Raw genomic sequence first — 26,731 nt, forward strand, 5'->3', positions numbered from 1 at the left:
GTATTAGTATTATTAATAAAAATAATAATAATAATAATAATAATAAAAATAATAATAATAATAATAATAATAACAATTAATGGACTTTTTAGTTACTTGTAATGTATACAACTATATTTTCAGATGGGGAGCTAAATTATTATTAATTATTATTATTAAAATTAAATTAAAGTTTTGTAGTGCTTTCTACCTGAGAACCCTTAATTGTTTTGAGCCAAATAAATACAGTTTGAATAATAATAATAATAATAATAATAATAATAATAATAATAATAATAATAATATACTTGTTTAGGGACCCGTATTGCATCCAACTATGTTTTCAGAAAAGATATATGTTTATTATTATTATTATTATTATTATTATTATTATTATTATTATTATTATTATTATTATTATTATTATTATTATTATTATTATTATGTTGTTGTTGTTGTTGTTGTAGTAATAATAATAATAATAATAATAATAATAATAATAATAATAATAATAATAATAATAATGGACCCACTTTATATTAGGTGGCCTTAACTATTATGTACTAACATTTTAATTAATCATTTGATACAATGCGCTTATTGTGTACATACATGTTTTTACATTGTACTTACATTTTAAAAAATACCTGCATGTAATTACATCTGTAATTCATTTCTGTAGTTACATTTGTAATTACACAGTTGGCACTTCCCTTACCCCTAACTGGTAAACTGACCCACACCACCACACCTGTCCCTAACTCTACCCGTATCCCACCTCAATATCAGCAAAGGTGTTTTGCAATACAATTTGAACAAAGTAAGTACATTGTACTTATTTTTTGATGTAAGTACATAGTACTTAAGGCCACCTAATATAAAGTGGGGCCATAATGATTATAATAATAATATAGTAATAATAATAATCAGTAACTTCCAACTATTTCCATTATATGTTTGGAATTATTATTAATAATAATAGTAGTAACACAATAGTGGTATATGTTGCACTGGGTCAAAATTACTTTTTTTTTTCAGAGAACCATTTTTTTAGTAACTTTTATATTACTGTTTTATTGCAGTGACAAACAGGAGGTGTGATGTGATGTGCTTAAGGCTTTTGACAGCCATTAAGTAAAGACTAGCAAGGTTAGGAAGCATCAAATCAATGTATTGTAATGTGAATTGACTGCTGACTTTGATCAGCAGCCTTGGGAATGCTTTAGCATTGAACACACGAGTGGGTTATGCAAATATACAGACGGGGTGGTAGAGAGTGGCTTTGAGAATCAGATGCTAGTACTTGCTTATAGTCATTTCTAGCTTCCGTGTTATTTCATCCTTTTAGCTGTTCAAAGCAGAGCTGCTTTTCCAATAACAAGTTACTTCTCAATCTGCTAGCAGTAGCTTAGTAGTAACCGGAAATAGCTATAGTTAACAATCAAACACACTTCCCTAACTGTCCGCCTTCTGTCATATAAGAATTTTGGGATGTCTGATTAATTTTACTGAACAAGTTTGGTCAGATAATTCACTGATTCATTATTTCATTTTATTTTAACAACAATAGTAATAAATATATTTTTAGTAACTTGTAGTGCATCCAACTATGTTTTCAGAAAGTTAGTTTGGGTGCAGTTGAGCTACACTCTCTGGGCATCCATAGTGCAATGTGTTAGTCCTACCTCGGTCCCTGTCCCGTGGGGCCACACAGCCTCTGTTTCTCTCTCCTTTTACCCCAGAGACACTGCTCTTATGCAATCATATCCATGACAGCTGTTGTTTTTAAAAGAGGACTTTATTTATTTATTTATTTTTAAAAAAAGGTTGATTTCTGAGTCAATGATGAGGTTTTTAATAGTGTAACAATACAAACAATTATACCAAACAATTAGTACCTATATATATATATATATATATATTGCAACCTGGTCTCATTGGCAAAACGTAGCTGTGGCAACATTTTTGCAAACCACAAAATATACATATCGCGACAGTTTCAAAGTGAAATGAGCACTAGAGGCAGTAAAACAGCATTTTTTATCGGTTTCTTTTTTTTTTTTACCATAGTCCATGATTTGTAAACGAATACATTTTGGAGTTTGCGTCACTTAACCAGCTCCATATGTTCGGATTTTCTGACCTATTAAGCTTGCTCGATAGTTTAGCTGGTACAGATTTGAACTTGCAATGCTGAAAGCTCGGGAACGAATCCCGTAAAAAACAGGTCATGATAAAAGCTCAAAGACGAGTTCAAAACACAAGCTAAAATTACATCGATACAATCTTATTTATGTTACATTTGCTTTTGTTAACACTATCGGGGAGGTTTAGGGTTTAGTGTGGGTGTACGTTAAAAAACCAACGTAACCAGATTCACGCACATCTGTTCCGAAAAAAAAACTAAGCTTTTAGCGCCACCCAATGGACATTTCACTTTGAAACTGTCGCGATATGTACCTATTGGTACATATTTTAAGGTTTGCAAAAAACGTTGCCACAGGTACGTTTTATATATATATATATATATATATATATATATATATATATATATATATATATATATATATATATATATATATATATATATATATATATATATACTGTAGAAGAACATTCTATCATCATTTAGTTACCCTCAAGTCGTTACCTAGAACACAAAATGGCATTATATGGAAAGGAGCAGCCTAACCATTCCACTAAACATCTCCTTTTGTGTTTTACAAAATGTAAAATGGTTTAAGGGTTTAAAACATCCTGACGGTGAGAAAATGATGACCAAATTTTTAAGCTGATCTATCCCTTTAAACTTGAACTGTAAAGCCATGTCACTAGTTTGCGGGGGGGAAAGGACCATGGGACAACCCAAAGGGTAGTGGCGCTGCTAGGTGCGTCTCCTAACAAGATGACTGTTCAAAGGCTTTTTTGTGCTCTGGAGAACATGAAAGACGTGTTTAAAAATTTAAAAGCCCGATCTGTTCCAGTGCTATGGAGCGGCAGAGGGAAGCAGATTTTCACATCGCCGTAATTCCCCAGTCGTGTGCTTTGTAAATTAATTAAGATGTTTATGACAGCTGCTTGCACCTAATGGAATGCTTATAGACTTTTGTCATTAATAATTACTGGACTGCAAGGCTACTTCCTTCATGTGTTGGGGGGGGGGGGGGGGTGTATGGACCCTTCTATGACTATGTCCTGTGGTTAACCTCTTGTTTTGTTATAGGTTGGAGGTCACTACACACTTGAGAGCTTTATGTACCATTCCTGTTGACTGCGTGTCATACGACTGCAATAGGCAATGTAGAAACTAACGGCACCGGTAAACAGTGTGAACACGAATTCGATTTTTTATTATTTCTTTGTGGCATTAGCTTTGGTGTCCTCAATACTTGTGTTTAGTTAACAGTATTAAATTTAGAAATCATTCTATCTGACATTGCTATCTACTTTTGGCCAGTGTAGAATGTGCTTTTTAAACTACAATGTTGTTGGCTAGCACTGAAACACATCAATTATAGGGTGCTAATGCTCAATCTCATGTTCGTAAACCAATCCTTTCCAAGAGAACGAGCCATTGTACAACTGCCCAGACCTACAGTTGCCACAAAGTGGTAACTTGGCAATAAACTACCAAGTATCTATTAGCACTGTCAATTTTTTCAGTAAAAAAGTGCCTCTTCCTGTTAGGATCACAGTTAGCTTTGTTTCAGTCAAATGTGATAAGATTTTGTTATTGTTTATTGGAATCATAAAATAGTCATAGCGTGTAGGGAAGGAAATTTGAGTGACAGTCACTGACTAAATACCAGTCATATAACTAGTTTTGCAGTGATGCCAAGGCTTATTTCCTGCAGTGGAAATGGATTTGTCTTCTCATCAAAAGAGAAAGCGATATTTATACAGCCAATGCTTTCAGACAGAAAGCCCCAGAGGCTCATGTTACTTCAGAGTCAATGGGACAAATTAATAAATAAATGGCCCCATTTCACTGATTACTAGACTTGTTATATTTTAGTGCCCTTGTGTTTCCTCAACCTCGTTGTATTCTCGAGGGAACTGGAGGCGGTGTGTGTGTGTTCATAGGTGGTAATGTAGTTTCCAAACGTATAGATTCCTGTATATTAGGAAATACGTTTTCTAAGCTATATGTGTATATTTAGATATATACTTTGATTTCTAAAGGATCATGTGACACTGAAGACTGGAGCAATGACTACTGAAAATTTAGCTTTCACAGGATCACAGAAAGAAAAAAAACATGAAAATATACTAAAATGGAAAACGGTTATTTTAAACGGTTATATTTTATTAGATAAATGCAGCCTTAGTGAGCGTAATTCTTCTTTTAAAAGCATTACAAATTATTATTCCAAACTTTTGACTAAAAATGTATACATATACATATACATATACATATACATATACATATACATATACATATGAATGTACATGTATACATATTTTTACTACCATGACATGAATGCTACAGTACCACAGACCATTTGATGAAATTGCCAATACAGTGAGCAACAAATTTCACTTACAAACTTATTTTACAGGGTTGGTCTCTTTCAAATAATTTGGCAACCTAAACAACCTAGGCAAAACCTATGAACGACATAATGCACTTGTTTTACGTGGAAAAATTAGAACTCAAGTGCTTTTAAAAATATTGTTAAATTGTTAACTGTTAGGTTTTTACTTAGAAATTAGCTTAAAATTGCTTAATTTTCAACAACAAGCATAAGGTCTGTGCAGCTGCCCGCTTTCTCCACCAATTTTCCATCCAAAGTTGCGAATTTAACTTGTGCGCAAAATTTGAATCTTGCATAAAACATTTGAGAAAAAAGCCCTGTTTCTATCCAGTGAGTCGAAGAGAACAAAATCTTAAGGAGAACCCACTGTATATAATAATTTTCATATATAATAAATTACTTGCATCTCAGCATGTGCAAACAAAGCACAATAAACGTGTTATCTGGCTTTCGGATGCAGATGCTACCTTTTTGTGAATTTAGTCGTGTAAGAGAGTTCTGGGAGGGAATCATACCGAAACACTCTGATGACAAACTTTGCTCAGGCATTACTGAGCAACCAAAACAGCATTTCAGATGCTGTGCAAATAGATTAACAAATAGATTAATAGATACATTTATATAATTCCATCGTAGCTTATGCATGTTTTCTTATCAGATAAAAAAAAATATCTGACTCAAACGCATTGAGCTTTTTTATGCGCATTTATGTGCATCTTGGCGTTTCCATCCAGCAGTTTTTGATGCGATATTCCAAAAATGTACATAAAAATAGGTGGATGGAAACATAGCTTCTGTGTTGATTATTGTACATGCAAGCAAATTTATCATAAAGTGCAACAAATAAAATTCAGTTGGCACTATATCAAGTTACTTTGTATTAAAATGATATCTGTTATATGTTGACAAATATTGTCATTCTAAATTGTTTATGTGGGAGGAGATACAAGTTTGTTTTGGTTATTGGCCGTCTGCCTCATTGACCCCCCATGTCACATAGTTCCACATAAGTGCAGGATATTGAAGCATTAAGCATGAACCCCGTTGGCTGGAAAGTGACTTCTCTGATCGACTCTCTTCTGTAACAAGAGCCCCTTTGATCTTCACAGCACACTGGGAAGAGTGCTGGCCGAGCTCTCAGGTTTTAATTATGAAAAACATGAAAGATACATGCGGAACTAAGTGCCAGGCACGGCCACGGCCACATACAGTAGCCGAGAGAGATAGAGCTGCGACTGCCTTTCTAGCAAACATCTTGAGAAATCCTCTGATTTTCCTCCCTTCTCCTGGACTAGGGGATATGCAGTAATTCTGTGACATTAATTAGAGGATTGACAGACATGTAATTCAGCTAATAGGGGGCTTTATTACCTGAGAGGTTTGCCAGGGCAATTAGCTTTATTGGCCGGTGCAGGATGTGGACAAAGTGGACTCTCTGGTCTTCCTCCCGGTTTCACCATTACAGTTTCCTCAATTCAATGAGCTGAGACCAGCACGCTGTATAGGCCGATGTCCCTGTGGATAGCGGAAATGTGTTCTCTACACCACTTTACTCAAATACACACACGCCAGACTGAATGTTGTTTCTGACTGGGATTATAAGGAATGTTTAATTCATCTGCACTCAAGCCGCTAGCTTAAAAATCTGCTTTGCCAGTGGAAAGGTGTCTGAGAGATGGGGGGTGGGAAAAAAACAAAATTCAAGCGAAATGCTCAGGGAAGGCGAGCGCGGTAGACGTGGCCTTTAGATGTGGTTGGCCTTGGAAAGTACGACGACCCACCCACACTCCTCAAGACGACGTTAGCTGCCTCAGAGTTCACACGCTCAGTGGCTGGCGAGATGAAAGACAAGATATGTAAGTGCTTCAGCTGCGATCCACACTGCCACGTTCAAAAGTTGATACATCTGCTGTGCTTTTTTGCTTTTTGCATTGACATTTTGAGATGAATCAACAGCAAGTTTACAGACTCGGGAAATTATGGGATGGAATTTCTTGTCGTGGTTATTATGAGTCATAAATCTTAAGAACCAATTGTTGCTTAGCCAGTCTGTGGATGCAGTTGCAAATCATGTGACGTCATGTTGTGGTTTTTCTGCTAGGACAGCTTGATCTGACGGATATCATTTCCACTATATCAGTGGAAGCCACTGCTGTTTTGTACCATTGATCCATATATAAATTATGATTATGATTGTAAGCTGCAAAAAAAAAATCTAGTCAAGTAATCATCTAAATCAGTGGTTCCCAAATTGGGGTACATGAGGTGATAGATCACGATCAAAATGTTGAGTTTTGCCGTTCATTTAATTCTACCCCACCTAAAATAACATTAAAACCGAGCGTGTATTTCTAACAGGCAATCTAGTGTAAACAGGAAAACGGTAGTGCCGTAAAATGTCAAATACATGACATCCAATCAAATTACCTCATCTTTTGCTGTCAAAACTGACTGCACCCACACAAGCAGTGTACATGTTGCATACCCAGTATGCAGCAAACCAAGCTACATTACGAAGAAGACTATCTTTGATACAGAAACACTTTCTATTGTTAATGTTGATCATATATTATATGAGCAATTTTTCATAAATATCCACATGACTGCAAATGTGATGTGATTTTAAAGGTAATGTTATGTAGAGGTCACGTTAGACTTCCGCAATGTCTGTCAATCTATTTTTTTTTTTTTTTTTTCATTTCATTATGAATGTTTATCCAATAAATTGCGATAAGTTTTGTGCTTTGTTACTTTTGATATAACAGTATCAGGTTTTATATTCATTTACATTTACATTTATGCATTTGATAGACGGTTTTATCCAAAGCGACTTACATTGCATTCAAGGTAGCCTAGAAATCTAGACGCACCCTAGCGGCAGCAAATCTAATCTGCCCGCGAGTGTCGTCTAGCAACTCTCAATACCCTTCTGAGCTGTAAACGCCAAACTCTTGCTGGGACAATCACGTTGTGTTTAGTCGAGTCGGTGGGCGGGGCCATAATGACGACGGCCGAGTTGCGTTTGCGTGCTTCTAGTAAACACAGAAACTGGCGAACGGCGGTCTTTCGAATCAGCTTTGACCGTGACTCTGGAAGACTTGGAGTTAAGCTTTTCTCTGAGAAAAGAACAAAGAACGGCACTGAAGTCATTCTTAAAAAGGGAAGATGTGTTCGGAGTTTTGCCGACCGGATACGACGAATGTTTAATCTATCAACAAGCTCTGTTTCACCTTCGTTGCTCTGGTTGGTGTAGCGCTATCCTATCGCGTGCAGAGGGAGTTTGAAAGACAACCGTTTATCCCACCCCTCGGATTGAGCCCTGTCAATGGTGAGTTTCCAGAACAAACATCTTGATGTGGGTCTGGCTTGTCAGGCTACATTCAAGGCACACATTTTACATTTTGTCAATTCTTGCTTTACCTGGGAATCGAACCCATGACCTTGGCGTTGCTAGCGCCATTCTCTACTGTTTGGGCTATTTTATCACAAAATTCAAACGATACACAGTTTTGGTCCTCCTAATGTGGATCATGATATCACTTCAAGCTGAGCGAGAGTGAACGTGATCATCCTTTCCTCTTTACTATGGTACAGAATTAAAGATACATGAATGAACATCAGAAAATCTGTTGAAAGATACAGTCCAACTTACCGAAATCCATATCATGTCTCTCATGTGATCACTCAATCAGCGTTTCACCTAGCAATTTCTTAGAAACCACCCAAAATACCTTAGTAACCACCTAGCAATGCCTAAGCAACTATCAAGAGCATCTTAATAACAACCCAGTAATGCTTTAACACCATAGCGACAACCTAGCAATGCCCTAGCAACCACATAAAAGTTCACTGGCAATCGCCCACAGCACTCTATCATCATTAATTTTGCATAGACAAGCTAAGCACCACTTTTTTGTCTTCAGAAAATGTATTAAAATGTTATCTTGTGTTGGCTCTACATCCATACTATCATACTGTTTTTATCTTACTGCATAACTAGGGACAGTTTGCTTATGTTATGTGAATAGAGTAGACTGGCTTTGTTCCAAGTGTATGACAAAAGTTACATCTTGATCACTCGAGCTCCCATATGGTGAGCTAGAATGCTAGACGAATGGGCATCTGAAATAGCTCTTGGCTCTCAGATATGTTAAATGTCTCCATATATATTTATGGTGTTTTGTTAAGTCAGCCTCATAGAGCAGCAAGGAGTGTGAAGTCTGGTTAGAAAGACATAAAACTCAAATTCCTTAGCTAAGCCACAGACCACAACACTGATTTTCTCACACACACACTGAAAGATTAGTTCTCTTGTGTCCGCAGTTGGTTAATGCGGCAGCAATCTCCGCCTGAGGAGACGACTTTGGTTTGTTAAATAAATAGATAAATAAATTCATTTAATTATTTCGTACACTCTCTGTCCTGGCCTTCACCCGAGGGCAAATTTAGCTTCTCACCATAAAGTAAACATATCTGAGCATTATGCAAGCGCTACATGGAATGTTATTCCTAGCATGGGAAATATTAGTGAAGGAAAAATATCATAACATAACATGTCAGCATAGACTCAGCATAGACATAGAGCATAATTTGTTTTTATGAACCTGGCTAAATCGACGACTTCAGTGGGATGTTCAGTGTCACCGAGGTCCAGTCAAATATGTTACAGGGTGGTCTTGTTGAATGCTGGGAGCTGTGTTTACGATGGCGGTTCAGGTTTCATGGGGAGCTCAGCTGGGGATCACGAACAGATTATTAAGGAATGGGAATCCCGGAGTGTGGGAGAGGACGGGCCCTTCTTCCTCCTGAGTCATGTCCGCTAGCTGATCATCTGAAAGAGCTGAAGATGCCAAAAAAAGATGCGTTCATGCAGTAAGTGTGGGGATTGACTAATTATAAAAGTATTTACTATCAGGTATGGCTTTCAGGTTAACCTGTTCATACAACAGCTACAAAAAAACGTCCTCTTTTAGCAATACCTGTTAACTAGCGCAGTTTCTCAATAACTGATCTTGTGATCTTTTACTACGTCATAATTAACCGTCAAAGTCCACTTCAAATACTCAAGAACCAAAGTACAGAGAACATATGAAAGTATCCGTATGTTTACTTGATATCGAGGATGCATCGATTGCAGACTTGAGAGAATCTAACCATTAAAAAACCATTGCGGGCAGACGTCTTGTTCTCTCTCTCAAGAGATTCCCACTGAAATCTCGCAAATACATGGCAGCTCGTGAACATAAATTTGTCGTTTTGTTTGGCATAATTTTAATAAAGTTAGAAATTCCTGGAGAAAGCCTTTAGTACTTTTTATTTGGCATATTCAAAATAATCTTAACCCTCTTCTTTCCCTCGGGTCATTTTGACCCAAAACTCATTTTTTAAAAACTTCTTTAAAAATTGAGAGTTTATCTGAGTGTTCTAAGACCCTAGGACTTTTGTTGCATTTGAACCATGAATGAATCAAAAAAAAAAAAAAATACTGGATTCAAGGGGTTTTGTGGTTGAAATTAATAAAAAGTTACAAATCCTTCATCGTGGGTCAATTTGACCCCCATAGGAATTAATGGAATACGAGGAATGCTTTAGTATACAGAACAACCTAAAAAGGCTTAAAATTCACACAAAATTGCTTTTACCAAGAAATTATTTTATAATGTCAACATGTGTATCTAAATGCATACTGAAGATATTTGGTTGTTTTATTTATTGTGCATTGTATGGTGCTGTCCAGCTACCTAAAATGTGCATAATGGTCAGTAGAGCATCCCAATTCTAACAAAGATGTGTTCTGTGTCCTTGTGTCCTTCCGAGTTTGTTCTTTCAAGGTAGCCTTGCAAGACTCATGCCACGATAAGCGTGTTCTTTGCGTTCTTAGAATTGAGAAGTAACCTAGTTGTCCATTGCTGTTCCATTCACACGCAGTTGCATCAAACTCACTCTCAAAATTTGGTTGTGAGTCCTGAAAATGTTAGGTCAGGGGTCCTCAACTGGCCCTTGAGGTCCACTTTCCTGCAGAGTTTTGCTCCTTAATCAAACACACCAAAACATACTAATCATGCTATTCAGGATTACTAAAAAGATATAGGCAGGTGAGTTTGATCCAGGGTAGAGCTAAACTGTGCAGGAAACTGGACTTCGACTTGAGAACCCCTGTTTCAGTAGTCCAGTTCAGTTATAGAATACAGTTGTCACTCTGGTTTATATCTGAACTGTGTGAACGTAGCCAGGCAGAGATGTCCGAAGGGACTTTGTCTAAAATGATGTGTAGCCTCAGTGGAACACAAGCCAATTTAGAGTCAGCATTCTGAGGAATAACTACGTATTATCTGTATTTCCTTCCGATCAGCTGATTACTGTACCCTCACATGCGCGCCACTAACGACTCCTGCGCCTGTGCCCGTAATGGTTCTGCTGCGTTGTGGGAACGATTTGCCGTAATCATCGTTTGTTTAAGCACTCGGCTGAATGAGCTTCTGTTGTGCTGCATCTTAGCAATAACAATGGCGCTTATCGGCCGGACTCCCTGCGGTACAATTAAAATTCCGTCAGAGTCTCCAATCTGCCTGCCAGCCATGCCTGCTGTTCATGTGCCCTTCCTGGGCCTACGTCAATCCCCTTTGCTGCTATGTATTATTCACAAGCTACCAGACAATATTAGGGACTTACCTGGAGACTCCTGAGCTTGGGAAACCAGGAGAGAAGTTCTGGATGTCCAGCTTCATGAATCTTAAGCTGACTCTCTGATTGTCTGTGAGCTATAGATCAGTGGCTTTAGTGGTGATAGGTCTGATATGATCAGGACGGCGAGGACAATATTGCTAAATGCAAATATTAAAATGAAACTGGGTTTGGGTTTAGTCAATAATCTTTTCCAGAAAGGCTCCTCTACTTGTTTACTATGGTCTTCAATATTATGTGATTTATCTCCAACACAAACTTCTGCTTGGTTTCTCGTCATGTTCTCCTTTTCAACGTGACACTACGACAATGTAATTTCTACGTCCTCTAAAACTAATTTGGATGTAAATCTGCTATTTGCGGAGATGTCAGATGGCGAATTGTTCAGTGGGAACCTGTGGAGCCAGCAACGGTGGCTTGATTTTAGTTAAAACCAATTAGAAATGACCAGAAATAACAGCGCCTGGAGATGAAGTCATTTTTCTCTTGAACCTCCCTGGAGATTGCAAGGCCTCTCTATGGAGTTTCTTAAGTGTTTTAGAATATTAGGAGGAGAGATGATGAAAATCGTCAAGCTTTTTTAATCATTGCATTTTGCATTTGAAAGTTTATGAAGTATAATAAGGCTAAGTGTGTCAGTGCAAAACGGGTAAGAGGATGACTTTGACGAAACAGAACTTGGATGACATCTGTCCTCTTTTCTGATTAAATAACTCTACTTTTGATTTACAAGGTGATCTGTCATAAGAAAATGCATTCAATTCAATAGCATGCATACATGAAGGACACATTTCTTCATAATTTGGATGGAGATGAGATCAATGCTTGTTTTGCAAGATTGGTTATCCAAAGATCTTAATTATCGCTAACCTCAGAGTCAGATTCACTCCATAGAACCCCAATGCTAAAGATCTCACAAATAAAAACAAAGTAAATCTCCGTATGTTAACTATTTGATTTTCTAAGAAAGGTAATGCTTTGCATACAGTTCATAGTATGTTTAGACAGGACTTTACTGTACGTTTTTGAGCTAGGCAGCTGCATGCATAATCTCTTAAAGAATGTGCGGTGCATTTAATTTTCTGACCAGCTTGAGGCATCAGTGTCTGTGAAACCAAAATGTTTTCTATAATTTAGATGACCGGATGAATGATTCATAAAAGGTTATTGTCAGAGGGAGGTTGAGCATAATCTTGTCTTTTGATGATGCTGTAGCTTAAACAGAATTGGATTAAAATTTATGCAAGCAATTGAGCCACTCAATATTTTCACCGGCCATAATTTTGACATTGATACCATGCTATATATACATACCTAAATTATTATTTGGAACACCTGTTGAATTTCTCATTAATGCAATTATCAAATCAACCAATCACATGGCAGTTGCTTCAATGCATTTAGGGGTGTGGTCCTGGTCAAGACAATCTCCTGAACTCCAAACTGAATGTCAGAATAGGAAAGAAAGGTGATTTAAGCAATTTTAAGCGTGGCATGGTTGTTGGTGCCAGACGGGCCGGTCTAAGTTTTTCACAATCTGCTCAGTTACTGGGATTTTCACGCACAACCATTTCTAGGGTTTACAAAGAATGGTGTGAAAAGGGAAAAACATCCTGTGCGACAGTCCTGTGGATGAAAATGCCTTGTTGATGCTAGAGGTCAAAGGAGAATGGGCCGACTGATTCAAGCTGATAGAAGAGCAACTTTGACTGAAATAAACACTTGTTACGACTGAGGTATGCAGCAAAGTATTTGTGAAGCCACAGCATGCACAACCTTGAGATGGATGGGCTACAACAGCAGAAGACCCCACCGGGTACCATTCATCTCTACTACAAATAAGAAAAAGAGGCTACAATTTGCACAAGCTCACCAAAATTGGACAATTGAATACTGGAAAAATGTTGCCTGGTCTGATGAGTCTCGATTTCTGTTGAGTCAGTCAGAATTTGGCGTAAACAGAATGAGAACATGGATCCATCATGCCTTGTTATCACTGTGAAGGCTGGTGGTGGTGGTGTAATGGTGTGGCGGATGTTTTCTTGGCACCCTTTAGGCCCCTTAGTGCCAATTGGGCATCGTTTAAATGCCACGGCCTACCTGAGCATTGTTTCTGACCATGTCCATCCCTTTATGACCACCATGTACCCATCCTCTGATGGCTACTTCCAGCAGGATAATGCATCATGTCACAAAGCTCGAATCATTTTAAATTGGTTTCTTGAACATGACAATGAGTTCACTGTAAAATGGCCCCCACAGTCACCAGATCTCAACCCAATAGAGCATCTTTGGGATGTGGTGAAACGGGAGCTTCGTGCCCTGGATGTGCATCCCACAAATCGCCATCAACTGCAAGATGCTATCCTATCAATATGGGCCAACATTTCTAAAGAATGATTTCAGCACCTTGTTGAATCAATGCCACGTAGAATTAAGGCAGTTCTGAAGGCGAAGGCGGTCAAACACAGTATTAGTATGGTGTTCCTAATAATCCTTTAGGTGAGTGTGTGTGTGTGTGTGTGTGTGTGTGTGTGTGTGTGTGTGTGTGTGTGTGTGTGTGTGTGTGTGTGTGTGTGTGTGTGTGTGTGTGTGTGTGTGTGTGTGTGTGTGTGTGTGTGTGTATGTATGTATATATATATATATATATATATATATATATATATATATATATATATATATAATCTCATAATTTAGCAGCAGGTATATTAGGCTGCTGTCACTTTAAGATATGACGCACAGGTCAATTTTACTGTTACACACGTGCTTCCTTTCTCAACTGTTTACGTTCACTCAAAACATAACTAACTGTGTTTACGTGAATTCTCGCCAAGACCGGCATTTTGACATTATTTTCTGAGTATTTAAATGTTTAAGAGCAATAAGCAGTAAAAAACAACTAAATTTAGTACTGAGAGGCGGCTTTATGTGCGCTTTCTTTCAGAGTGAGCAAGAATTCTCTGCAAGAATAGGTAAAATGATGAGCAATATGCACAATCTACACATGGAATTCAATCCCTGAATTCAAACCCAATATTCAAACCCAATATTTGTCCGGAGCAAATGAAACGAGTGAGTGAGGGAAGGCAGGTTTTTGTATGTCAACTCACTGTCAGAGAGATGAGAGAGAGAGAAAGTGCAGCTGGTATCATGTAACTATTCTGCACAAAATGAGTATTGGAAGCAATTCAGATGTTTCAGTATTGATATGTTTTGAAAAATCTATATTTTTGACATTGCACTTAGTTTATTATTTCAGATGCCTTTTTAAAAGACTACAATTGTAAAAATTCAGTGGCTGGTGTGACTGTGTTATATGGCACTGATGAAATACAACACGGGTTGAAAGGTGTTAATGTCAAGCTTGCATCAACTTCCGTTTAGCATTTATCTATGCCATGACAAGTTTGTTGATTTATAAGTGCAAACTTGTAGAGATAAAAAAAAAATTGCACTTTTAATGTATGTAATAGACACTGCATCCATACTCCATTTTTATGACCACCAAACCTGAGGTCCACTCCTCAATTTATACAATTTTCCATTAGCCTTTAGAAAAAAAAGTACTGTTATGTGCGGAATTTAACAAAAGTTCTGTAAGCCTTAACAGATCATAAACAGTAGGTCTTTATAATCCACTCGTGCTTACAATGCTTTTGGGAAACACAGCCATGTTCAGTAAGACGAGTTTGTGGCCTATTGTTTAGCGTAGTGGTTCTCAACTCCGGTCCAAAGCCACTGGAAGGCAAGCCTGCAATCTTTAGCCAAAAAAAGCTTAACAGCTAAAGCTAACATTCTGGCTTTGGTGCTATGGTGGAAGGAGACAAGAGGCCGTTTTTTAATGGATATCAATGGAGGAGAGGCTTCAACTATTCTGAGGAAATAGCTTATCATTTTAAGAAATCAACAGCCTGTCCACTAATCTTCAACATGTTTTACACTAAACAATACTTTCGCTGGGGACTATATATAGCTTTTACCTTAATAAAATATTATTTTTAAGAGAAGGCCTAAAAGGCCACTTTCTATGGCTTCCGGATTTCAACAATTAAATTACAATTGTGCTTTTAGTGACTAGTATCACTGCTATGTATGCTCAGTAAAGCTGTTTTTTAATGAACAGATTCAAATCTAATCTTAAATATGGCTAATGCACACTGTAGTGATCAGCAGTCTGCTGCTAACAGAGTAATTCCCTCTGCTAGCATAAAACTCGCACCACTGGACACTGACGTCACTGCTATTATATGATAACACGTGATCCAAGTTAGCCGTTGCGCTTTTTCCAATGGTAAGAGCCACAGAGCCTCTCATCTTCTAATAATAAGACAATCTCTGTCTGGTTCTGGGGACACTCTGCACATTTTGTATGTCTTCTTTATTTAACACACCTCATCCAGGTCAATGAAAAAGAGCTCCATGAACTGAACTGAGTCAGATAAGAGAGACGTAAAAAAAAATTTGCACATGCATCAGTGGGTTGAGAACCACTGTTTTTTCCGTGTTTAAGGACATTTTGTTTTTTCACAAGTGACAATGGCGTGCACGTTCTAACACCATGGTAAAAATAGACTAGAGCAAATATTCATAAAATGTCTCATCTATTTAAACATATAACTAAATCTGAGCCACTGAGGATGCAGTTGATTTATTTCATTTGTGAAGGGAATGTACCCAAGAAATGAGCTAAATTCATATGTTTGAGTGAATCATTGTACACTGGGCTGCTTTGTAAACTAGGGTCAGTTTTGCAGATTTGCTTCTCAAAGATGGAACAAATCGAATTCTTCATGATCCAACTTCATATCCAGAACACGCAAGTACTGCACTGTGTTTGCAAATCGCCTTTCTAAGTGTGCTAATGTGGCTAAAGCTACCATTGTCTCTAACTGAGTTCTCAGAGACCAGAGCTTGTTCCAGAGCTTGTTATTTTAAACCTGAAAATGCTCAGCACCTGTAAAATTCAGAAGCACACTTTAATTACTTCTTAAAATTAAAACCGATGACATAGCTCTGATATCCGTGGAAACTGAGACAATGGTAGCTTTAGCCACCATATAGCGTCCTAACCAACACATTCACAAAGGCATACAATTACTAAATATAGCATGCGGTACTTACATGTCGCCGTGTGAGATTCTCTACACTCCAGTTGTTGTTATCATTTATCCAAAATAGTGCTTTTACCTATTCTGAAATGGGTGTGGGGAGCAGCAGCTCATTTGCATATAAAGAGACAGCATGCTTTTACTGCCACCCAAATAGGGGATTTCAAAACCTATAATAAATACTCTGTGGTGTATTTTTTGCTTAAACTTCACATTCTGGGGACACCGTATATATAGCATATTATGAAAAGGGCATTATAGGACCCCTATATAGTACAGGAGGGCCCACTCTTCGATTTTATTGCAGAATTATGTTGTTGAAGAACTTTTCTTTTCTTGAAAAGCCTACCAAAAAGAAGCTCTTTTTTATTGTTATAATACAAATTACAGTACATTCAGTTCAGGCAATTTTGTGTAATTCTAGCATGCCTACATAAAACCAGAGTCCGTTCTTCCAATATGCTCTAACACAATTGCGTTGGGGTCCACCAACCCTCGAGCAAGCCACCCATCTTTATCTCTGTCATCATCCCCTACTCAGCTGTTACTTTTCCAGGGGTGTCTATACCAGCCTTGTCCTTGTATGGCTGAGAGAGCCACTGTCCTCCTCCCTCGCCGGTCTCCGTAGACTGAACAGTGAATGAGGATAAGTGTGAAACAGCAGTCAATGAATCAAGCAGTCTGACCGGCAGCAGCCGGGGGGAAGAAAGAACGTTGAGCGGGCCCCCCCACGGGACTGGCCTCGCATTAGGAACTTCCTCGCCTGTGTGTTTCTGCCACAGGTTAAATGGATCGTTCCCATTAGCTCGGTGAGGGGACAGCTCCATTACGTCAAGGAGACTCTAACTTTGAATGTCACGGAGTGCCGAACCCTAGCGCAGCGCGTCAAGCACCCCGCCGGAGAGGCCTCGCTGACAATAACCATCCATGATAATCATTTGCTGTCAGGCGCTAAGGAAGCTGGAATTATGATGCACAGCCTGCCCGACAGACCCAGACACAGAGCGCTCTCTGGTCCTGCTGGTTGGGTGGCGACAGCTTCTTGCCAAAATTCTAGGATCCAAAAATTAAATTTGGACCCTGCACACATCCTTTATGTTCTGATATGAGACTGGTTTCTTATCGGTTTACACTGGGATTTGGATAAGGAATAAAGACCCTGCCTTGTTGTGCAGGTCTAAGGTCTTTTTTTCTTATTTCTTAAGCATAAGCATGACACGGTTTCACCAGGAGAAGCTGTCCCAGATCAGCGAGACGCTGTCACCGTGTTTTTCCCATCTGCAATACAGACGGCTTTACCTGGCAGGAATGTGGACGGCTTGGCCTTCTGTAGCAGATGTGCTAAAGGTTAACTTCAAACAGTCATCAGTGAGCTCGGCATATGGAATCTACAAGAGGAAGAAAGCGGTGAATGATGGCTGTGGACATGCTCAGAATATTTTCCCGGAAATTCCTTCAGCAGTGTTTGTCCCTGAGAGTTTTTATGAAATTCTGTTTTTATAGTTCAAAATGACGGGTTACATAAGTCATTTTGAATGGTTTGATATTAGATAACTCTATGCTCACAAAATAATGTCCGGATTATTTCAGTTTAGTATGACTTAGCTGAAGACATCCGGAGAGATGACCTTTTGCATGGCTGATGCAAACAGTGGAAATTATCATAAGTCTTTAACCTTGAGAGGATTTCCGTGTCCACAAATGATAACAAGCATTATTTTATGTCAGAGCCAGTGTCACATCTGAAAGCATTGTTTTGTTTGGATGTATTTTGAGGATGGTACAATACGCTTTGGCACATCATGTTGCATCCATCATTGTTTTATCATTCATTCATCCAATGTTTTTTATCTCAGTCTGCCATTTCCGGCATCCATCCATCCATCCATCCATCCATCCATCCATCCATCCATCCATCCATCCATCCATCCATCCATCCATCCATCCATCCATCCATCCCTACCTGCCTGCCTGCCTGCCTACCTACCTACCTACCTACCTACCTACCTACCTACCTACCTACCTACCTATCTACCTATCTATCTATCTATCTATCTATCTATCTATCTATCTATCTATCTATCTATCTATCTATCTATCTATCTATCTATCTATCTATCTATCTATCTATCTATCATTCTAACATTCTATCTATAAATCGCTCTATCAGTTGTTCTCCGCTCTATCAGTTGTTCTCTTTTTATCGTTCCGATGCTCTATATCATTCTATTCATCTGCCTATCTACCGTACCTATTGTTTACTGTCCTCCAGGAGAATGATCAGTTGCTGAATTTCACAGGACTTTGTGACCGCAATCATGGTTCTGTCCTTTGAAGAAGGCCGGACAAGCTTTTTCCATCTGTCAAGGATGGATTCACCTCCAAACTGACCCGTCACCCCATCTTCCAGAGGAGTAGACATAACCTGGCAGGCTTCACTGGTGTCAGGGCCTAGACCCAGACCCCCTCCAGCTCCAAACTCTGTTCACCCATTGGTTCCCTGGCCCTTTCCCCTTGCACCCTCCAATCATAGCCCTCCCAATGACACCTAGAGGAGGAAGTGGGCTCTCTCCCCACCCCTCCCCTCCCTCTCCTAGCAACAGGCCATTTTTTCTGACCGAGCCTAGCGTCCTCTTTTTGACAGTAATGATTTCCGAGCAAGTACATTTTTTTGTGTTAAGATTGGTTTTCATATCTGTAAGTGACATTGACAGAATAGCTGTTGTGGTTTGGGAAGGATCAGAGACAGATAGCTGATAGTTCCACAGAATAAGGATGGGAATCGCATCGAGAGAGAGAGAGAGAGAGAGAGAGAGAGAGAGAGAGAGAGAGAGAGAGAGAGAGAGAGAGAGAGAGAGAGAGAGAGAGAGAGAGAGAGAGAGAGAGAGAGAGAGAGAGAGAGAGAGAGAGAGAGGAAGAGATAGAAAAGGGAGGACAGGGCAAGAATGAGTGATAGTGACAGAAGTTGGATCAAAGACTGACGGTGTCCTCACAGCCTTCTTAGCGAACTTCATGCGATATCTGATAACCACAGAGTGCAACCTGTTTTGTTTCATGCTATATGTGGCCATTTTTCACATGGTGATAGAACATATGTTTTTTCCCTCCCAGTGTTGTGTGGTTTTGTGGTTACTCCTCAGGTATGCTTTTGCAAGCACGTTCACAAAGATATCTCTGAAAAGGCTTAATGTCACTTAAGCTATACTATATGTTTTAAAGGTGTGAAATGTCTATTTTAGGCATTGTTTTTGGCTCAAACCTTCTAAACTTTCTGGAGTACAAAAATACAAAAGAAGATATTTCTGGAAAATTTTACCTTCAGGATATGTAAAGAATATTTATTTTGGTATGTTGCTTTAAACTTGGGAATATATAGTCTAGTTCTAGCTATTTACAACTTGTAAATAGCTTAAACTATTTGCCAGTTGTCCACTCTTAAAAGACTGAATGTTATGAATCCTTTAAACTAAAATACTTTCCTGTAGTGAACAAATAGGCTGATATCAATGAGTCTTCCCTTTTCCAGCCACAGTTTGAACCATGACAGTTACTGGACTGTTATTTCATTTGTAAAAATCGAGAGCTTGCCAGGAAAGAAACTGGCCCAAATCACATGGATTGGATAAATGGCTTATTCCCTTGGAACCTCCCTGTTATTTCACACCATTAGACTAGAAATGTTCCCTTAAAGAGATAGTTCACCCAAAAACGAAAATTCTGGAATCATTTACTCACCCTCAAGTTGTTCCAAACCTGTACACATTTGGGGTGATGGGTCAGTTTGGAGGGGAATCCATCCTTGACAGATGGTAAAAGCTTGTTCGGCCTTCTTCAAAGAATATTTATAGCCAAGCAGAGTTCGCCCTGTTCTTGAACAGAACAGAACCATCCTGCCAATCCAAACGATAGGCTAATTGTCAATCATCTTTAATGATAGTGGTCCTGACAGAATTTTCATTTTTAGGGTGAACTATATCTTTAAAGGGAAAAAAAAAACCTTTTTTTAAATCATTCCCCTCATACCGTTCCAAACCTGTATGACTTTCTTTATTGGAGCACAAAAGATGACATTTTGAATAAGTACTGCTCACTGTTTTCTGTGCAGTTACAATTAATGGGGTTGGAACAACATGAGGATGAGTAAATGATGACAGAAGTTTCAATTTTGGATGAATTATACCTTTAATATTTTCAGCTTCACTGGCTCCTAGAATAAGACCTGTGTTTAGCACAGTGTTACTATTAGCCACAGCTTGACGTCATATTTTGGTAATTGCCATTTACCCCGATGCTGAGTGCTTTGTGATTTGATTCCTGGTGTAAGTTACAAGAGGATTATTGCTTGTTTGTTTCTTTGTGAAATGTTGTTGTTGGACAGTGCGCTTCCAGTGATAGCACTGTTGATCTGTTGAGCTTTACCGGCGTGCCTCAAGTTTCGCTTCTGGGTCCTTTCTGTGTTTTTGCTGGCGTGTCCTCAGGTGCATCTGTGTGCACGTGTGCCTGCTCATTTGCTTTACCGTCTTTGACTTGTATTCCCCCTTCCCTCAAAAAAATACATCTGAAGCATCGTTATCGCCGGCCAGACCTCTGTTTATTTTCTGTGGAATTACTGAATCATGTCAGCTCGACGTCCCTTGAGTTTCAAATGCAAGCTGTAGAAAAATTAGCCATTGCTTCCGCATGACAAGTGGGATCTATTAGTCTGCTCTGGCCCATAGAGCATGAGCACGCTCGGTCCACATGGGACCCTCTGTTTCAGCAACATGCACACACATCCATCCGTGCCTCCGTGGCATTAGTCATGCTTTATAAGGTCAGACATAAAGATGCACCCGGTGCTTCTGGGCTACACCAACAGACATGAACATATTCACAGATCTGTTTAGCATTCTGTATGTGATTTCCTGTTAATTTCCATTGCGTGGAGGTCAACTGTGACAGCAAGGCAACTGCCTGGTCCGTGTGACGGCAACATACTGACCTGCCTGACCTTGCTTAGACACAGCCTGTGGCAGTGCTAGGAAGCATTAACACAGTCAAAGCTAGCTTTTGGCTCTCGGTCAATGTCACGGCTTACAGCATCTCCGTTCCAATGTGCTGTCAGCCTTCTCTGTATTATACATTGCTTTCAGCTGTATACAACTGTATGTTTGCATATAACTAATGTCATTTTTGTGTATCTTTTTTTGCAGGTATTTCAGTAACCAAGAAGACACACACTTGTAAGTAATTTGTATTTTAATGAAATGTTTATTAATTTCAATTAAATCATTTTAACATTAAGCACGTGATAAATCGTGATTAATCGCATACAAAATAAAAGTTTGTGTTTACATAATATCTGTGTGTGTACTGTGTATAATTATTATTATATATAAACACACACACACACACATGCATGTATCTAAGAAAGAAAAATTTAAAAATTACAATGATCCAAAATAAACGTTTGTGTTTACTGTGTATAATTATTATGTATATTTAAAAACACACATACGTGTGTGTGTGTGTGTGTGTGTGTGTGTGTATACAAACATTTAACAATATAACAAAATATTATTAAATATATTCAAGCATTTGTGTATTTATATATACATAATAATTGTACACAATACACTCACATTATGTAAAAAAAGCTTTTATTTTGAATGCGATTAATTGTGATTAATTAATTTGACAACACTAATATTTATGTAAAATATTAATTATAATAATACTTATATACCTTATATGCATGCAAATATTTATTAAATATATACATGCATGTAATTATACACAGTATATATTTTGTAAACACAAACTTTTATTTTGGATGCGATTAACTGCGATTAATCGTTTGAGAGCCCTGAACTTTTTTTTACAGTATTGCTTATTTTCATTTTGTTATTATTTTTATTGCATTTTTTCTATATATTTATTTTATTTATAATGTTTTATTAAGTTGTGTTTCTTTTTTATGTGTGTGGTCAACAATAATTGTGCTGGTTGTAAGAAAACAAGGCTATTTCTCAGTGACATTTTCACTGTATAAAAAAAAGAAAGCTTGCCTGCTATTCTTCATTTAAGAAATATGAGTCCTTGGGAATCACATGATTTGTTTTTAACTGGAGGAGAAAGGTGCTATATAATCTACTCTGCTTGCGCTTTGAAAACAAGGATGCTGTTTATGCGTGACCTTCTTGAGTGAGGTTAAAGACGTTCCTTTTGATACGTCTCAGAGAGATAGAGATCAGCTCTGGAGGGAAGACTGTAGAATCACTGACAGGTTGCATACGTGACCTTTCGGGACTCGTGCATCCTACAGATTAAGTCTATCTTGATCTTAGCTTCAAGTTTTGTTGAAGTTGCAGTTTGGTTCAATTTCACACCTGAGCTTCTGAGTTGTAATACATTTCTTCAGTGCTGGGGAAGCTACTTTAAAACTGTAGCTTGTCAAGCTACAAGCTACTCATAATTTAAAACAGTTAAAATAGTTAAGGTAACATTTTGTCACTCTATCTGCTATCTTGATACTGGAAAACCTACAGTATTTTGAAATCATTTGACCTAGAGTCGCTACTGAAAACAGTAGTTGAGCTAATAGTGTCATTGGCTTTGTTAGCTAGTTAGCATTGACCAGTTCCTTAGAGGCTGTATTTGTTTTTTTATTCTAGTCAGCTGTAAATCTAGCTATTGAAAGCTCATATTGTCATTTTATATAAAAATACTTCCATCCTTTCATCTGTCTACGTTCACTTGACTCGTTGAAAGGCTTTAGAAATATCCAGTTGTGGCTGTCTTCTCCATTCATCCAGCATAAAGGTGGATCTTTCATCCTTTCTTCCAGGGCCCTACTGCTATCTTAATTACGGTGCTGATCACTTCTCCTTAACAGAAGGAAGTGAAATCAAAGAACGTTTCAAGTGAGAGGGTTCAAAGACACGGACCGGACTTCACTATTTAATCTCAATGAAAGAAATGCTAATGACGCGTGTCAGAGAGAGCGAGAGAGGCAGTTGGAGAGAAAGAAGAAGAGAATGAAGTGTGAAGATGACAAGTTACGGCTGGTGGCATGGGTCAAAGGCCACTTTTTGACAAAGAAAGGGTTTAAAAGATACATAATAGGGAGAGAAAGGCTCTTGCCAGTTACGAAATAAATCGCTCAGCATATTTCATGCTAAGGAATTGGCCAGTTTTAGTTATGATATTAACTTAACCCTAATTGCTTTCAGTAGTAACCTCTCAGGACACACTAGCAATACCCTAGCGACCTCATCGATACATGTTAAAACATTGTGCATGGTCCAAACTGTAATATCAGCATTTCATTGAATTTCATTTTGCACTCCGATATATGCCGTATTGGAGAAACTAAAATGGCGTTCATGCTGACTTTAATGAAGGGATCAGCTGAGATTGGCTGGATAATTTACAGGGTGTGTGTGTTGGTTGGGGGCTGTGCAAATGTGTGTTTTACAATCAACTAGACCGCATGTGCAGCCATAATGCATTCACGGAAAGCAACTGAACTGGAACGTGCTCATACACATGCTCATACATGCTCATATGCACATGCAAACATACACACCCAAGGCTATAACTACGAAAGATTACATTTACACACATTTCCCCCAATCCAGGGTTGCCAGGTCTGTGAGGCAAATACAGCCCAATAACCAATCGAAACTAATCCAAACAGCCTAGTAACAAAAAATACCAGTCCAAAAATGCTATTTGGAAATATTATATTGTTTTTTAAGGTACATTAACACGACAATGATGTACTACAAAAAAAAAAAAAATCCTTTGCGTCCACGTACAGGAGACAACGTTGTCAAAACTATTTCTGTTCACACAGATATGTGAAAATGACTAAAAACTCTGTATTATTTATGCTAGGCCAGTAGGTGGCGATGCTACTTTGTAAAGAAACACGACATGCCTATAGACTGAACACGTAATACGCATGTGCACGACGTCACTATTTTCAAAAATTTAAATGGAGACAATAATTTTATATATATATATATATATATATATATATATATATATATATATATATATATATATATACATATATATATATTAAACTTGCACTTTGAAACCATTTTCTTTCAAAATGGTGTTGTTGTGTTAATGAACAGCCAAAAAGCATACAAAGACTTTTCCGTTTTTATATGAACCTGTGTCACGTAAATGGGACATTAGAGCTTCTATTATGTGTTCCCTTTCATTTAGAGGGTTAAAGCTAGGATCTTTTGTCCAGATTTGCATTCTTGTGGAGTCAACACTACTTTCCAAAAGTTAGAGCCAATTTAAACATAATGGATTGCCAGATTTCACAGAAAATCACATTAAGTATTAGCCTGACGTGATCATACTCAATTCTAGTCAGAATATGAGTCTTAAACTGCTGTAATTGGTTTGGGCTGTGATTATGGGGCGTGTTTTAACCGAACCAGGACCAATGGATAGACCTGCAACCAATCAGAACAACGGAGCGACGCGTAACGTTAGTTGTCAAATGTCAACAGAACTCAACTGCTCTGTGTTGCCAAGTCTTTGTTTTTTTCCGCGTGTTGTTTTTTATGTCCGTGGGTTTAAGCGACTATTATGTGATATATAGACCCATGAGTGTGAATTTTAGCAGGCAACCTTGCCAAAATAACACACATTTTACCCCCAAAACATCATTTTTTCACAATTGTTTTGGGCTTATAGTTGGCGGGTTTTGTTGTAAAAACTTGGCAACCCTGTCTGCACGCGCGTTGGAATAAACGATCTTTGCCAGTGTTGTAAAAAAAATTAAGAATTTAATGATACACAGAGTACTTACCCAACATGATTATCATTTCTGAGAGAAATTGTGATGTTGAATGCATATACAGACAAACTCTCCGTTTAGGATTCGAACAAATATAATCCAAGCCCATTTGATGACATGCATGATTACATTACTGTTGATCATCAGTCCGTCATCGTCTAAAGCCCGCTGCTGATGATATCATTGGTCCAAACAGTTTCTATTCAGGGATAATTATTCCTCTATGGATCTCTAAGTTGTGTAATGTATTCCATTCTTTATGGTCTAATATGAGTAAAAACATTTATCTACAAAAAGGTGACACATTTTTTTATATATATATTTATGTATTTTTTTGTATTTTTATTGCGTTCATAACAACACATTACTGTTTCTTTAAAAATAGTATTTTTCTTACCTGTGTTGACTTGCAGAAAACAACAACCCGCAGCAGCAGTAACCCTGCAGTCTTAACCACACTCTTTGCAAACTCTCATCTTCCCACACACACATCACACAGACTCATCAGCCTCATCTCTCCACTCTTGCCTGAATGATCAAAACCGTGGAAGCAGCCCACCGGTCCCCTCATCAATATAAATTACAGGGCAGCTGTTGGCTAGCAGGCACTTTCCCGCTCCCTCCCGGCCTCCCCTGGCTGCACGTTCAGCCCTTAATAAGCCTGAGCACTTTCTCGAAGAGAACAGATACTTCAGTTCTCCTCTTTACGACCCACCGGCCACCTCTCTGACCAACTCAACGTTATTCTGAAGTGCCACAGAGACAAAGCCAATGTATAAACGAACATTCAAAGTCAGAAATGAACATTCAGGCCCAATTTCACTTCAGACAAGCCAATAATAATTGGTTGTATTTTTTTCATTGGTGGCCAATATAATGCACAAATATACATAATACAGCCTAATCATGGTGAATGAGAATTTTGCTAAAAAATAAATAAATAAATAAAAACCTTTCAAAACTACAAGCAAACTTTCAAAACTGAAAACAAACATGTTTTCAACCATTTATTGACTAATGGCAAAACAAAACTGACACATCACCAATTTAACAAACAGATCAATGGTACCATTGCTTGTATTATACACTTACCTAAAGGATTATTAGGAACACCATACTAATACTGTGTTTGACCCCCTTTCACCTTCAGAACTGCCTTAATTCTACATTGATTCAACAAGGTGCTGAAAGCATTCTTTAGAAATGTTGGCCCATATTGATAGGATAGCATCTTGCAGTTGATGGAGATTTGTGGGATGCACATCCAGGGCATGAAGCTCCCGTTCCACCACATCCCAAAGATGCTCTATTGGGTTGAGATCTGGTGACTGTGGGGGCCATTTTAGTACAGTGAACTCATTGTCATGTTCAAGAAACCATTTTGAAATGATTCAAGCTTTGTGACATGATGCATTATCCTGCTGGAAGTAGCCATCAGAGGATGGGTACATGGTGGTCATAAAGGGATGGACATCGTCAGAAACAATACTCAGGTAGGCCGTGGCATTTAAATGATGCCCAAGTAGCACTAAGGGGCCTAAAGTGTGCCAAGAAAACATCCCCCACACCATTACACCACCACCACCAGCCTGCACAGTGGTAACAAGGCATGATGGATCCAT

The 26,731-nt window shown here is 38.2% G+C and overlaps 1 protein-coding gene across 1 annotated transcript in view; it reads left to right on the top strand.

The window, feature by feature from the left end:
- roraa (RAR-related orphan receptor A, paralog a) overlaps positions 1-26,731 on the top strand; it is a 408,755-nt gene that overhangs the window by 270,983 nt on the left and 111,041 nt on the right. Inside the window, exon 2 of the mRNA XM_067435691.1 lies at positions 21,499-21,528. Within this exon, the coding sequence (XP_067291792.1) occupies positions 21,499-21,528 (30 nt within the window). The remainder of the gene's footprint in view (positions 1-21,498; positions 21,529-26,731) is intronic.

Source organism: Pseudorasbora parva, chromosome 25, assembly GCF_024679245.1.
Source record: "Pseudorasbora parva isolate DD20220531a chromosome 25, ASM2467924v1, whole genome shotgun sequence".
Classification (NCBI taxonomy): domain Eukaryota; kingdom Metazoa; phylum Chordata; class Actinopteri; order Cypriniformes; family Gobionidae; genus Pseudorasbora; species Pseudorasbora parva.